This window comes from Sinohyriopsis cumingii, unplaced genomic scaffold (genome assembly GCF_028554795.1).
Source record: "Sinohyriopsis cumingii isolate HCF-2022 unplaced genomic scaffold, ASM2855479v2 utg000913l, whole genome shotgun sequence".
Taxonomy (NCBI): Eukaryota; Metazoa; Mollusca; class Bivalvia; order Unionida; family Unionidae; genus Sinohyriopsis; species Sinohyriopsis cumingii.
In genome coordinates, this window is record NW_028315943.1 from 4528528 (window position 1) to 4545089 (window position 16562).

The 16562-nt window shown below is 33.1% G+C and overlaps 1 protein-coding gene across 1 annotated transcript in view; it reads left to right on the forward strand.

Moving 5' to 3' along the window:
* Positions 1-16359, forward strand: part of LOC149773075 (uncharacterized) — a 50399-nt gene extending 34040 nt beyond the window's left edge. The window contains exons 4-7 of the mRNA XM_089946887.1: positions 850-1123; positions 8634-8827; positions 14440-14615; positions 16084-16359. Coding sequence (XP_089803013.1) covers positions 850-1123; positions 8634-8827; positions 14440-14615; positions 16084-16309 — 870 coding nt within the window. The 3' untranslated portion in view covers positions 16310-16359. The remainder of the gene's footprint in view (positions 1-849; positions 1124-8633; positions 8828-14439; positions 14616-16083) is intronic.
* Positions 16360-16562: the final 203 nt, after the last annotated feature.

The window sequence follows — 16562 nt, forward strand, 5'->3', positions numbered from 1 at the left end:
GGTTATATAGTATGCTCCCAGTCAGGCTGCAAATATGGCTTCCTGATCATCTTTGTATAATGTCTAGTTGGTACTAGATGGAAATAGTGCCGTCAGATATCCAATATGGCCACCATGGCACTGATCTTGAAAACCTTATCACTACTTCTTCAAACTGGAAAATCATATCAACTTTCACCAGGAAACTTCTTATGATTTCTTGTTGGTCCTATATGAAAATGCTGCTCATCTGATATCCAGTATGTTTGCCACAGCAGATCATTTGAAATATTAATATCACTGAGGAATGTCAGATGGTTTCAGCTTTGCAGCAGTTAGAAGGAAGAAATGGTCTTATCTTAAATTCCTGAAAATTCTTTTCAGCCAGTGGAGAGTCAGTCTCTTTGTGGAAGTCTAATACTTGCTTATGAGACAGAAAAATAACTGAGAACCCCAGGAGAGAACATAATGCTGGACAAAAATTGTCTGCATTATTTTACAGAATGTGTGTCCCATTTCATAGCTCAGAATATGGAGGACAAATCAATCAAAGTGACACTGGACATATTAAAAATACAGTAAAACAAATGAGACATATTGAATGATAATTATAATGTTTTGTTTAAAATTTCAGAGTCTTAATGCTGAAAACTGCCTCAGTATTCATTTTTATATTGTTAATTAACTTTGCAATATTTTTTACATATCAACTAATAATTCAACAAATATTATGTACATAAACACCTGCAGATTTATTTGTTATACATGTACTTAATTTCATGTAGTATTTTCTCTTTATCCTTACTGACTTACATTGCATACATAGATAATAGAGAAAATAGCATAACTTTAAAAGCTTTCCATTTTCAGTACAAAAGTGATCATCCTGAACTCAAGCTTCCTGCAACATTGGCACTCCCAAAGCAATGTGCACATGATGTTGACACAATCAGCGGACGCTGTGACTACAACAATATCTGGGTCCAAAAAACTGACTCTATCTGTTACGTTCATTTTGATTTTTATAATGGTGCTATGGACAAGCATGGATGTGAGCGGCTAGAACAAGTTTTGGAGGACGTTGCCAAAATGGAGGATATCAAATTGGTAGCCTTGATGGGAGGTGACAGATTCTTTTCAACAGGTAAATAGTGGAATGCAGATGTTATTTGTTGATGTCGAGATCTGTCAGTCTGTCAGACTTTTGTCAATCCATTTTAATGGTAAAACTCTAACTGGAACAAATAAATGAATTTAGATTAAAGTTTGATTTTAAGTAGCCCTTTTTGATATTTACATGTAGAATAAATTTCATTTTAAGTGACCTATTGTTTGGCTTTGGATCCAAAACTTTTTTAAATTGAATTTCTCCTTCAAGGACTTGATGTTCACGAACACCTATCAGCAATGTCCTGATCTGAAAAAGAGGTCTTATGATAGCATGTATAGTGTACCTTTCCTAAGTAGACAATGCCATATAGTAGACATATATTCATACCAGACACTTTTGGGGATCCTCATCGAAAATCCTTTTTTATATGTCCTACAGCAGATTATTTTTCGGGTCCACAAATTTGTGTATAACGGACACCATGACCTGACATGTGCAGATTTGAGAAGAAAAAAAATAATCTACTGGAAAAAATCATACAGAGTGACAAAAATACCTTAGATTACCCCCATGGCCTGTTCTGACATAGGACCCTCTCTATCATAATATATAAGAAAGAAGGTATGGAATTACTCTCTTATATATTATGATAGAGAGGGTCCTATGTCAGAATGGGCCATCGGGGTAATCTAAGGTATTTTTGTCACTCTGTACAATTTTTTCCTTTAGATTATTGGGGGCTTTTTTTCTTAACATCACGCTCGCGTCGAGCACCTGTGGCTGCAGATGCTGTTGAATGCACACAGATTTGAGAAGCCCAGCTTGTTTTGACAATGATTGACAACGGCCACTGTCCACTAGGTCTCATTACATAATGTCTTTGCTTAGCATTGATCTACATACTGGTATGATCTTCAGTATGATCACCAAGAATTCATTTCCTGTGAGCGACACCGTACTGAGGATAAAAATGGCAGCTCTGAGCATCTTGTAAATTAAATGGTTTACAGGTTAGTATGATGATTAGATCCGGCTCATATTTAATATAATATTAAAAGTTTTCTCAGGGTACAATGATAATGTTGATTTAATTAATTGAAGACAATGTTTTTAAAGGTAAGTAACTCGCAGCTGTGTTGGCTTCTGGTTCAGGTCAATTAATATTACAATGTCCATGTTTTTTGTGTGTATGTGAAATCTCTGCTTTATAAAGGAAGAAATATAGGTTAAAAATAAGAGCAGATACTGATGACAATTTTAGATTTAGATATCAGGTATTCAAATCAAATACTGTTTTGCTGACCTTTCACCTTTAGATACAACTTTTTAAAAAATGAATTAATTGTTGACGAGCAAGATTACAACTACTGCTTATGCATATTTAAGTGCATTACCAATTTAAATACAATACTTTTGATGTTTTGTGGAAATGTATCGTTACATTTTTCACTGCTACTGGATTTTGATATTTTCCTTGCTGGATTTTAATTATTTTTTAATGTAATAGTGTAGTAAATTTTTAAAAGAATTTTCTTTTCGCCAAGTTCTTGTACCTTATGAAAGTTGTATGAAAAATCCACTCATAACTGTATTAGAAACAGAGCACAATGACAGTACTTATCATGTATATAAATGACACATGTCTATAACGGAAGATGTGTCCCATGATTATCTGCTGTGTTGAGCTTTCATTGTATATCATTATATACATGTTACATAATGTACTGTATATACTCAATTGTATGTCAAGACCAAATGCAAAAAATATATAGACCCTGACCTGTCAATGCATAATACTGATTACTCCAAACAAAATGCATAGACCTAGATCTTCTGGTGCATTATGTGACAGATCTAGTTCTGTGTAGTTTGCAAATAAACTCAGACATATAGCCATGTATATATGATATACCTTACAAATTTGTGTCAACCAGAAGTTTGCCTTACAAATTTGTGTCAACCAGAGGTTTGCCTTACAAATTTATGTCAACCAGAAGTTTGCCTTACAAATTTATGTCAACCAGAAATTTGTAGAGGAACCATAAGAGAGCTGTACATTGGAACAAAGCCAAAAATATCACCAGATGGTGGAATATAGCTGTGGATTTCCAATCAGTAAATTGATTTAGATCTGTACTCTTAAACAAAACAATACTGTGCTGATATAATCAATAGCATTAGATAGTTTGGTATTGGCATACTTTTGTTTTAATATATAAAATCGGAAACTAATCAAAGATAGATAAAGACACGTACTTTACAGTTTAGTACAGTTTCATATAGGTGCCACTGTGATGGCAAAGAACACTAACATGTCACATATTGCAACTCATCTCCATACTGTCACATGCAATGTTAGTGATGTCATGAGATTAAGTTAATCCTCATGGTTTGTGATTTAAAATTTGAAATTTGTTCTTTTGATTCATAATTGAAATGAATGAAATGATACCAATCCTCCACATCTGTTAGTAAATCATTCAGAATTGTGCATTAACAGTATATTTTTCTTGTTGAATCTAAATGGGGACACTGGAAGTTTTGGAAAGTCAATCTCAAGGTCAGTCAGTACAAACTCTAAGTAAGCAGTGAACATTCTGATGTGCAGTTATATCGTTCTTAAGTAAATTTGCATTCATGTTTGTCTGTATGTGTTGTGGATTAGCATGGTCAAAACATTTGTTTTGCTTATATTTTATTCACATTGGGTTTAAAGACAGTTAGACAAAACCAGCTTTCATTCCAATAAATGTAGTTTCCTCCACAATTCTCCTGGAACAGTCTAAAAGAGAAAAAAACAGTTTTGAACAAGATCAGATGTCAAAACTTATCACTGATTCTTCTAATGGTTTATCCTGGCTAGATCATTTGTGTTCTCAATTTCAGGGAACAAAGTTATCTCCATTGGTGTATCCTGGCTAGATCATTTGTGTCCTTGATTTCATGGAACAGGGCTGTCTTGTACAAGTCTCCTGATTGGATCACTGTGTCCACGATTTCAGGGAATAGACCTATCTTAAGTATCCTGACTAGATCATTTGTGTCCTCAATTTCATGGAACAGGGCTGTCTTGTACAAGTATCCTGATTGGATCACTGTGTCCGTGATTTCAGGGAATAGAGCTATCTTAAGTATCCTGACTAGATCATTTGTGTCCTCAATTTCATGGAACAGGGCTGTCTTGTACAAGTATCCTGATTGGATCACTGTGTCCATGATTTCAGGGAATAGAGCTATCTTAAGTATCCTGACTAGACCACTGGGTCCTTGATTTCATGGTTGTGGGAAACCTAAATTTGATTGAGGCAATCTATTTTGTTAGATCAGTTATCAGATTGGAGATACAGTAGAACTTCGGTTATCTGTCAGGGTGCAGGACCAAGACCATGACGGAGATGAGAATCGACAGAAAATAGAATAGGGTCATTACAAATATATACAATAGACCTGGTAATCAAAATATCATATTATCTACATATGTACATGTACCTGTTTTTAATATTTTGACATAATATTTCTGATGTACTCATTCTTGTTGTGACAATCCAAGGTTGATGAATTAATAGTGGCCATCTTGAAAATCTTATTATTGCTTCATCTCCTGAATGGAGGTCATACCACCATGGGATTTATGCTAAAGACTTCATGTCTTGTCTGGTTGGACCTAAATGATAATCAGATGATCTCATGTCCAAAATGGTTGTCACCTGGCCATCAAATCCTCCTAAACGGAGCATGATATTGCCATCAGGTTTTCACTTGAAGATTTCCTATAATGTATAATTAGTCTAAAATGAAAAAATGGTGTCAATCTCATGGCCAGCTTGAAGTATTTTTATCACTACTCCTCTAGAATGGTCATATCAAGATGGGGTTTCACTAAATAACTACTTTTGATTTTTTGTTGGTCCTAAATGAAAATGGTTCTGATCCAATTCAGAAACACTCTTTTCCTAATATTGGTTGAAGCAATCATTTTGCAATTGTTCTAGCAAGAAAGGATTTTTCAAATGATGGTTTTCAGATGTCAGAATTTATCACTTGTCATAGTGTATCCTGCATGGTTACCTGTAGATCACTCATGTCCTCATTTCAGGAAACAGGGTTATCTCATACAAATATCCTGGCTAGATCACTCATGTCCTCATTTCAGGAAACAGGATTATCTCAAACAAATATCCTGGCTAGATACTAAGTCTGATGTCATGCTGACACAATGGAGAGCAACATTAACAAAGCCACACTCTAATCCCTGAATAAGGACACTTTCACTAGTAGAAGAATTCTCAAACAAAGGCAAAATACAAAAATACCAAAGGACTCTAATTAAAAAAAAGTCAATGAGCACTTTAGTCAATTCCAAGGAATAATTTCAATAACATAACTGTAAATTCTGTTCACATATTCCCAGAGACTGATCTAAAATATGAATTAATTACTTGTTTATAAATTCCCAATTTAATTACATTTTCACATGACTTAGATGCCAACCATTCCAATGGAAAATTTTAGTCTAATTGTAAAGAAGGCTGAACTCAGATGCTATGTAATTATCCTATTTTCAACTTACAATCATGGACAAAGGTTAGCTATGTGAACCTTCTATTTACAAATGATCATTATCCTAAAGTACAACATACGATCATGGACAAAGGTTAAGGACACAATACAGATATATATAACACTCTACATGTACATTGTATTGTGATTTATTGCCCTCAGCAGGCAGGGTCACTGGCGGCAGAGGGGTCAAAGGCATTTGCCTCTACAGATCACTCATATTTCACCTCGTGTAGGTGCAAGTCTGAGTTTGCCTAACCTTGGTATGCGAGAAAGCTTGCCATTGGTTTTCCATGGATCTATGGTTCTTACTTCACTAAATATAATAGCTGCCGTGTATAGTCTGTTATGTGCTGAAAGTATCTTTTAACCCAACAAAAACAAACCATATCCTCAGTTGATTGATTTTGTATTATGCATGTGAATAAGTATAGGAATTAGGTGAGTGGATTGCATGCTTTTCAATGAGGCCTTGCCAGCCCTGGTTCATGACAGTGATTATTGATGTATGAAATATGTACTGCTTGCTGACACTCCAAGGTTTTTGAAAGCCTGTGACTTTCACCAAGACCTAGCTTGCTTCAAGTGGATAATGATAATAGCTTTTCAGGTGGATAATGATAATAGCTTTTCAGGTGGATAATGATAATAGCTTTTCAGGTGGATAATGATAATAGCTTTTCAGGTGGATAATGATAATAGCTTTTCAAGTGGATAATGATAATAGCTTTTCAAGTGGATAATGATAATAGCTTTTCAAGTGGATAATGATAATAGCTTTTCAAATGGATAATGATAATAGCTTTTCAAGTGGATAATGATAATAGCTTTTCAGGTGGATAATGATAATAGCTTTTCAAGTGGATAATGATAATAGCTTTTCAGGTGGATAATGATAATAGCTTTTCAAGTGGATAATGATAATAGCTTTTCAAGTGGATAATGATAATAGCTTTTCAGGTGGATAATGATAATAGCTTTTCAGGTGGATAATGATAATAGCTTTTCAAGTGGATAATGATAATAGCTTTTCAGGTGGATAATGATAATAGCTTTTCAGGTGGATAATGATAATAGCTTTTCAAGTGGATAATGATAATAGCTTTTCAGGTGGATAATGATAATAGCTTTTCAAGTGGATAACGATAATAGCTTTTCAGGTGGATAATGATAATAGCTTTTCAGGTGGATAATGATAATAGCTTTTCAAGTGGATAATGATAATAGCTTTTCAGGTGGATAATGATAATAGTTTTTCAGGTGAATAATGATAATAGCTTTTCAGGTGGATAATGATAATAGCTTTTCAAGTGGATAATGATAATAGCTTTTTAGGTGGATAATGATAATAGCTTTTCAGGTGAATAATGATAATAGCTTTTCAGGTGGATAATGATAATAGCTTTTCAAGTGGATAATGATAATAGCTTTTCAGGTGAATAATGATAATAGCTTTTCAGGTGGATAATGATAATAGCTTTTCAAGTGGATAATGATAATAGCTTTTCAGGTGGATAATGATAATAGCTTTTCAAGTGGATAATGATAATAGCTTTTCAAGTGGATAATGATAATAGCTTTTCAAGTGGATAATGATAATAGCTTTTCAGGTGAATAATGATAATAGCTTTTCAAGTGGATAATGATAATAGCTTTTCAAGTGGATAATGATAATAGCTTTTCAGGTGGATAATGATAATAGCTTTTCAGGTGGATAATGATAATAGCTTTTCAGGTGGATAATGATAATAGCTTTTCAAGTGGATAATGATAATAGCTTTTCAGGTGGATAATGATAATAGCTTTTCAAGTGGATAATGATAATAGCTTTTCAGGTGGATAATGATAATAGCTTTTCAAGTGGATAATGATAATAGCTTTTCAGGTGGATAATGATAATAGCTTTTCAAGTGGATAATGATAATAGCTTTTCAGGTGGATAATGATAATAGCTTTTCAAGTGGATAATGATAATAGCTTTTCAGGTGGATAATGATAATAGCTTTTCAGGTGGATAATGATAATAGCTTTTCAAGTGGATAATGATAATAGCTTTTCAAGTGGATAATGATAATAGCTTTTCAAGTGGATAATGATAATAGCTTTTCAAGTGGATAATGATAATAGCTTTTCAAGTTGATAATGATAATAGCTTTTCAACAGATGGTAAGAACAATAATTTAAAAAAAATATTACATAAATAACATTAATCCGTTATCAACTAATATTACCCCTACATTGATATGATACAAAAGAATGTTCATATTTTATTTCTTTGTGTTGTTTAACCTTTGCAGCATAGGTGGATAGGCAGGTAGGTGGATGGATAGGTAGGTAGATGGATGGATAGCTAGGTAGGTGGTTACACAATATGTTAAGACAATACTGTCTTTATAGTGTCAATTAGTAGTTCAGATTTCAAATTAATAAATAGTTCAGCAATAAAGATAAATGAGTGGCAAATAATATTTTGTTAAAAAAGAGACCACGATCAGTTCAGTTTTCTGCATGTTACCGGTAATATTTACAGTGGTTACTGGAGCCTAGTGAAAAGAGGTGAGCTATGTAATTGTTGATTACACTGTTTGTATACAGAATATTTACAGTGGTTACTGGAGCCTCGTGAAAAGATTACTCTGTTTGTATACAGAATATCACAGTAAATATGAGTAATTTTAATTATATATATATATATATATATATATATATATATATATATATATATATATATATATATATATATATATATATATATATACTAACATAATTGATAATGATTATTGATTTGAATACATATACCATCCTTTATGGTCTTGCACTTGCTGTGATAGCATGCAATAGACACATGTTGCATTGTGACACATAAGTTGCAGTCATAAGATGTTAGTTACACTCATCTTTGTCCTTGCCCACTTCCTATTATGTTCTTTGATATCTTTTAACAACTGAAATAATATTGATATTGTTCCTTTTTTGCACACAGGCATTCACTTATGTGTGATTGAAGGAAGTGAAAATCGTGCACAGGAAGCCTGGGAGAACATCAATAAAATCGATGATGTGATCAAAAGAATTGCAATGTTCAATGACAAGATGACAGTTGCAGTGCTACAGGGCAATGCTGGTGCTGGTGGTGTCATGATGGCAGCAGCCGCAGACATTGTAATCACACATCCGGTACAGCTGTGTTAAATATACATTTCATTTCAGTTTGAAGTATGGCTAAAAGTTCTTCCAAAAACCATCAAATTCATGATTAAGAGTGAGGATTGGAAAACTGGAAGTCCATGGAATTCTGTGTCTTGCATTCACCTAAAAATTAAAAATTCTTCCAAAGGCCTTGAATTTGTTTGCTAAAAATTACTTGAGTACCTTGGTCAATATAGAACATTTACACTAAATAAAATACATCATTTTTAACTTCGGCTAAAACCTTTTTTATATAATGCTCCAATACATAAAATGGGATATAAAATGGCTGGCTGAAAAGAAACATGCCACCAGTAGTTAGCAGATGTAGCATGCCTCAGCTGTAGTGGTGCAGTTCATGGTTCATACACTTCCTTGAAAACCTTGAAAGTACTAAAATTTGGCTTTATAAATTCAGGCTTAAAATCCTTGAAAATCATTTTTGCTCCATTAAAAAGGCCTTTGAGCATTTCTTTTCATAGGTCTAAGAACATTGGCATGATTGGTTCATGAACAATCTTGCTCTTTTGTGTTGCCAGTCTTGTGCGCTTCAGCTTTTCCTATTTGCATTGCTAGTTATTCCATAAATAATTTTTACTTTTATCATCTATATTTGATACTCAGAAAAAATCCTTGAATTTTATTTGCGTGAAGGCTTATGAATCCTACAGATTTTTAGCATCCATCTCTCCATTAGTACAGATTTGTTAATATCACTGCTCCATGACTACTGACTATTGCACACAAGCATCCCGAGGTCTGTTGATTCTAGCAGAAGATTTAGCTACTCAAGACATCAGCTATGGCTACCAAAGAGTGATATCTAGTTAGTCCTAAACGAAAACGGTGCCAGTCTGAAATCCAGTATGACTGTGAAGGCAGTCATCTTGAAAACCATGTTATGGCTACTCCTCCTGAATGGAGGTCTTACAGACATGGTGTTTGACACCAGAAGGCTAATTACGAAATCTAGTTGGTCCTAAATGTAAATGGTGTTGCTAACTCAGCCAGTATTGTCATCACAGAGGCCATCTTTATAATCATGTTATTGATTCTTCTCCTGAATGCAGTCATATCTGCAACAGTTTTTCACTGGAAGACTTCATAGGATGTCTAGTTGATCCTAAATGAAATGTTGTTACATGGACATCCTATATGGATGCAGCAGTGGACATTTTTGAAATCTGTGCTCCTTCTGAATGAATGGTGATATCATAGGATATTTATTAAAAATGACAAATTCAGATGTACAGTTAGTCCCTAATTAAAATGGTGCTTAGTTCTGACATCCTGTACTGCCACCATAACAACAGTTCTGAAAATCTTTGTTTTGCGTTGTAAAATTGCATCAACTAAGTGTATGGACCTGAAAGAATGAAGCTCAACACTTGGACATAATACACATCGCCATTGATAAACTAATCGCACTCAGTAGGGTCAAGAAACATGGACCATAGTGTATAAATGAGAGTGTGAGTCATTGAGGGATTTCTGAAAAGTTTGAAGGGATGCCATCTTGACTGGACATTAACAGTGAGTAGATGGGGGAAGGAAGGGGGGACTTTTTAAGGATTTAATACTTGTTTCATGATCACATTGGAAGTGATTGTCAATATAAACGAAGTTGCAATTCCTTTTCTGCATTAATAACCTTTATTTTCAAGAAAACAAAGATCCATAGATAATGAAAAACATTACTTAAATAGGTTGTAACACTTGTACTTGTGAAAAGATTGCGCATTGCATCTTTGGCTTGGCATGTGAATGTGGATAAATTTCAGTAGTATTGTTGATTTATAACAAAACAATATTTCCTTTAACAACAAACTATAGACATTTGATTCATGAAACAACAACAGTGAACAACTAATATTGATTTTTAAAAAAAAAATTTGTTCTACAATAAAATATTGATACTGCAGTTTCATTGATAGTAATAGTGATGTTTCTGATCAAACTTGAGCAAACCTCTAAGTGCCAATTAGGAAATTTTAAGTTCACTGCAAACTTGGGAACTTGCTTCTCCATAATGAACTGTATCTGTGAAAAAAAGATAGCTTTCTGTGCATCAATTTCACTTGTTTCACTTGCTTTTCTTGATTACATTTACTTAGGAGGATAAACCATTGATTAATGTTAGATACTTTAACATTATTACCTACATATTAATATTGATAACAGTGTTCAAGTAGGCAGTTGAAATGAGTTGACCTGACACACTACCATGACCATTACCTTATGTGTAGTAGGATTTGCATGCCTTGTAACTTTTAAATTCAACCCTCTTTGTTTGATCTGAAGCAAAAGAATTAATCATTGGGATAAAATAAACAGGTCTAATTTTAATTAATTGCTAACAATACAACATTTTTATAAATTGAAGATCAAAATACACTTAATTAGGTTCTCACAGAAATGGTTGTGCACATAGCTATGATAGTATATGGATACTTTTCATATTGGAATACAAGACAGTAAATCACATTTATGATAATTACATGAAAACTGAATTAAAATATAGAACTAAAATATGAATTTCTTTTGACACAACTTATTTAACTGGTAGTTATTTTTTAAAGTGTAGCTACCAGTTGTCATTGATGACATTTTCATGGATCAAAATTTAATATAATACTGTTTTTAATAATACTCAGTTTGTAATACTGAAAATTTTTATTTGTAAATAAAATTTAATAAAGTATATGACATGTTCTTAAAAACTGAGAATTCCATGATGTTGATTTAAGTTTCCAGGTGATAACTACTGAATTTGATGATAATGTGAGCAATGTATCAAAGTTTCATTTATCAGTCGTTTTGACTCTATGGTCTTAAGCTAAGTAACACAAAAGAGCAAAAACCAACAAGTTTTGTAAAATTCAGCAAATAATTAATTTCCCTGGAACACAAAGTGAAAATGTAAATAGGACTTATAGTATTGTGAATGAAATACCAATTAAAATTTCTATCACAGAACCAAAAGTATAGATTATTTTGAATGAATTCCAGTAGTGTTCCCAGTGAATTCCAGTTCAAATGTGTTGGTGTGCAAATAGCTTTGAATTGTTCATTTGCCTACAGTCTTGATTTATCGCAATGATATAATCAAAAATGGCCTTGAATGAATTCATCATAAACCCAAAATAGTGACTTAGTCTGAAAGTATTGAGTATTTTGTAATTCCAATGAATAATCTGAATAAACATATCCTCGCAAATATTAACTGAAACACAACTTAAATTGATTCCACTAAGACTGGCACACAAAACAAACTAAATAAATATTTATAACACAGCTTTAATCTAATGTTCTAGATGTTCAACAAATGGGTCCAGTTCTTTCAGTATTTTCCAGGAAAAATAACAGGATCCATGCCTGACCCTGCATTATAAATAAGTTTGTGAGTTACCTGGACATGGGTTATAGAGGGATACAGTTACTCAAAAAGACCTGTACTAGATATCCCAGTGTGATTTTTTGTTCTTAATATAGTGTAATATTTCTTAACTGGAAAGCTATGAGAACATTTTTTGTTTGATTAGTGTGTGGTCATTAGTGGGTGGTTAGAATTATCCAATACTCATGGGAGAAGGTAGAAACTGGACTTATTTGTAAGAAGTGGGCACATTGAAAATGCAGTCTCCAAGCTGGAAGTCCAGATTCATTAGACAAGAAAAAGAATGTGCCCTTAACCTTTTCAACGCTACAGAAAGGTAATGGGGTCCAGGAACAATAACTATTGCTCAACACTGTAGACCGATATTCCAGTCTCACATACCTGTATCATTTTGGTGCTATATTCTCTGATTGGTCAATGTCTAGGATTCCCCTATAGTAAATATTTATATTATACATTGATTCATTTGCATACTATTTGGATACATTCTGACTTAATGTTAGGTTCTTTTACAAGAAAGTTTTTTTCCTGATCTATAAATGGAAATCTTCGAAGTCGCCAATGTATATCCAAAATGGTGTACTCATCTGATGATGAATCAGAATTATCTGGGGACTAAATAATTGAAAATATCGGCAATTTTGATCTTGTAAAGATAAATCAAGACAAGAATGAATGTATTCAACAAGAATGGTGTGATATTGTTGGCAATAATGATGACGATGAGGAATTTGAAGGTTTTGAACTTGCCCATGTGAATGAGACACTTGAATTTTGTCAGTGGACAAACTCTCCATTGGAACGTAATATTCCAAACATGTAGGTCGACCAACACGAGTATTTTAATATCGATTAGGAACACCTCTTGAATATTTTCAGCTATTTTATAGCTACTATGTGTTTTCAGAATGGCAAGATTTACAAATACCAGCACACACCTAAAGCGAGAGACTGACCCAAATCAACACAAAGCTGTTATTTTGGACTGATGTCATGTTATCAGAAATAAAGGCATTTTATGGCCTGTTCAAGTTGATGAAAGTTATGAAATTCGACAGAGATGAACTGTACTGGTATAAAAATGAGAAATTCTGGCTGGATCAAATTAATCTGGTTCACAGTCAAAACGTGTTTTATTTCATATTTATTTTCATTGAAATGAACATAAAACTTTGTATACTTCAGTTTTTAAATACCTGTAGAAATATCGTTAACATAAAAACACAAAATTTGTTCTCTGTGTTACGTTTCACTGATGGACTCCAGTCCAACATACCTTTCCGACCTCACCCATGTGTACACACCAGCAAGATACTTACGCTCCTCTTCTGACAATTGTATGCTCATTATTCCCACTATGAAAACAAAGTCATATGGACAGCATTCTTTTGCATACCAGGGCTCAGCTACATGGAATGAATTGCCCACTGAACTTAGACACAATTAATGACACAGTGATCACATTCAAGAGTGCTCTTAAAACTCTCTTATTTCGACTGCAAGAACAAGCTTAATGACCTAATAATGTTCCCTACCTTAAATATTTTCAGCATGCTTTTTATGTTTTCTAATTTCAAGGTGTTTGTTTTTGTAATCATATCATTATATGTTTTTTATGTTATAGGTGTTGTCTAATGATGTAAAGCACTTAGAGCTACTAAAGATTAGGCGCTACACAAAGTTCTCATTATTATTATTATTATACCTTTGGATTTGCTTTAATTTTGAGAAAACATTGCATTTATTCAAGCCATGATTTGTAAGAACACCACAATGACTCAAAAAACAGACCTCATATTACTCTTTAAACACTTTATTCAACATTTTATAGAGAATACAGTGAAACTTACCTTTAACTTACCTTTAACCTACCTGTTGATTTACCTGTATAATCATCTGTGTGAGACTAAACTTGCTTATGAGAATATTTTCAGAAACCTGAATTTGTCTTCTTTACAATGGTACCAAATATGTATTCCTATCACAAGAAATTAAATTTATACATGTCATTGAATATATGTTGCCTACATTTATTAAGATCTTGAAAGTTACTTAGTGTTGAAGGGCAGTCTTTCCCTTTTGGTTACTTAGTGGTGAAAGGGTTAAATTAGATACAATTTTCACTTCTTATATTTCATGATGTTTTTGGCTGTACTTTCCAATATAAATTTTCAAATACTTAACTTGGGTGCTTTCATTTTAGGGAACTCTTTTAACACCTTCATATGAAAACATGCATCTGTTTGGATCGGAGTACTGGACCTATTTCTTTCCTCGCCGAGTTGGCTCAAAGAAGGCACATCAGCTGATACATACTGTAGAGCCAATGTTAGCAGAGAGAGCTAAGGATGCTAATTTGGTTGATTTCATCCTTGGAGGGTAAGATATATAATGACATTACTGATTTGTTCATTCTTATTTTGTGTAAAACAAATTACAGTCATTTTGTAGTAATTTATATCCCTCTAAAAGAAAATAATATGATTCTTCTTAAAACATAATTACCATCTGATTACACCTTTGAATTCTAAATTTTGTCTATATTGATTTTAATAAACTAATTATGAATCTCCTTAAGTTGGCCTTCATTTTTGCTCTGTTGGTTATTTGGAATGATCTGTAGTATTCCATTAGCACAAGTTTATTATTGCTTCTCCTCCTAAACTGCTTGTATGATTGCCATAAAACTTTATACACACATTCATCCTGAGGTCTAATTGATCCAGTAAGAAAATCTTGCTGCTTGGACATCCAGAATGGCTGATGCAGTAGCCATCTTGAAAATCTTGTTATCGCTACTCCTCCTGAATGGATGGTGATATAAACATCTATATATGGGCCTAAATGAAAATGCCAACCTGACATTCAGTATAGCTCTTGAACATCTTGTTATCACCACACCTCCTAAATGGATAGTCATATTGACATAAAATTTTCCTCAGATGATTTCTTATGAGATCTAGCTGGTCCTAATTGAAAATGGTTCCACATGGATGTAAAAAATGTCCAAGGCAGTGGCTGTCTAAAAAATCATATCGCTACTTCTTCTGAGTGGATGGTCCTGTAAACATGGTTCAGACAATTACCTGGTCTCCTGTCTGAGAAAACAAAAGACAAAAATCTGCCATGTATAATCAAAAGGAAATGCCAAAACAACCAGCTGTCCAAAATCAAAGGTGGAATGAATACTCTGTTGAAAGGTATGAATTTCTACAATGGTCAGCAGAAACACAAAACTTAAATGTATCAGTGATGATCAGTTACATGAATAATACTGCATGCTGGCTATGTGACTTGCACAATTAAAAATGTTTGTCATTTCATATGATTTATATCACATTGTTGGATCGCTTGTATCTTTGAACTCTTGAGCACATATGATTAGGAAGAATGAGATTTGGTAAAAATGATGAATAAAGCAAAATCTGCACAAAGTATTTTTGGGAACAGAAAAGGAAATACTCTTTGCACTGTGTATGTACTGCTCTGTATTCTATATTATAGTACTGGTTGCCCAAAAAACTCGAAGTGACCCATGAATTATTGAAAAAATATTTTACCTTCATTTTATTTCATGTTTCAAAATCAGAAAAAATGCACACGCAGAACCATAACATAAAAACAATCATAGTAGTTTATAACAGTTTATGAACAAGAGCTGGTCACTGCTGTGTGCAGTATGGCAATCTTGCCAATTTTTTCTAGACTTTTTTATGTCTATAAGCGTTGGGACACAGAAAATGCTATAATTTTTAAATGCATATAAATCTTGTGACATGAAGAAAAGTTAATTTGTTTTGTGTCCCAAGACATACAGCCATTATGGTATATGTCTTTTCATTTCCAGAAACAAAGCAGAATTCAGGAAAAGATTGCCTGACTTTTTGAAATATCTCAGAAACAGCGAAATGTTTGAGGAAACCCTGAAAAACAAACAGTTTATGAGAAACGAGGATTGGCAAGATATACTTGCAAGTCATCGGAAGCTGGAACTACATCACATGCGCAAAAACTTTCAATCAAGTGATTTTGCTAATTCCTTGAGAAAATTCGTGTATCATCTTGAGAAATAGTTCTGTTAATGTTGTTTACTTGTTACCATTAACTGTTATTAAGTTGTGTATCAAACATTATATACATACATACATATATATATATATATATATATATATATATATATATATATATATATATATATATCTATATATATATATATGTATATACACACAGTGTGACCCTGCTATAGCACACTCTGACATAACACGAATTTGGATATAACATGGTTGCAGCATGGCTCCCAAATTTTTATATATGTACATGTATTTT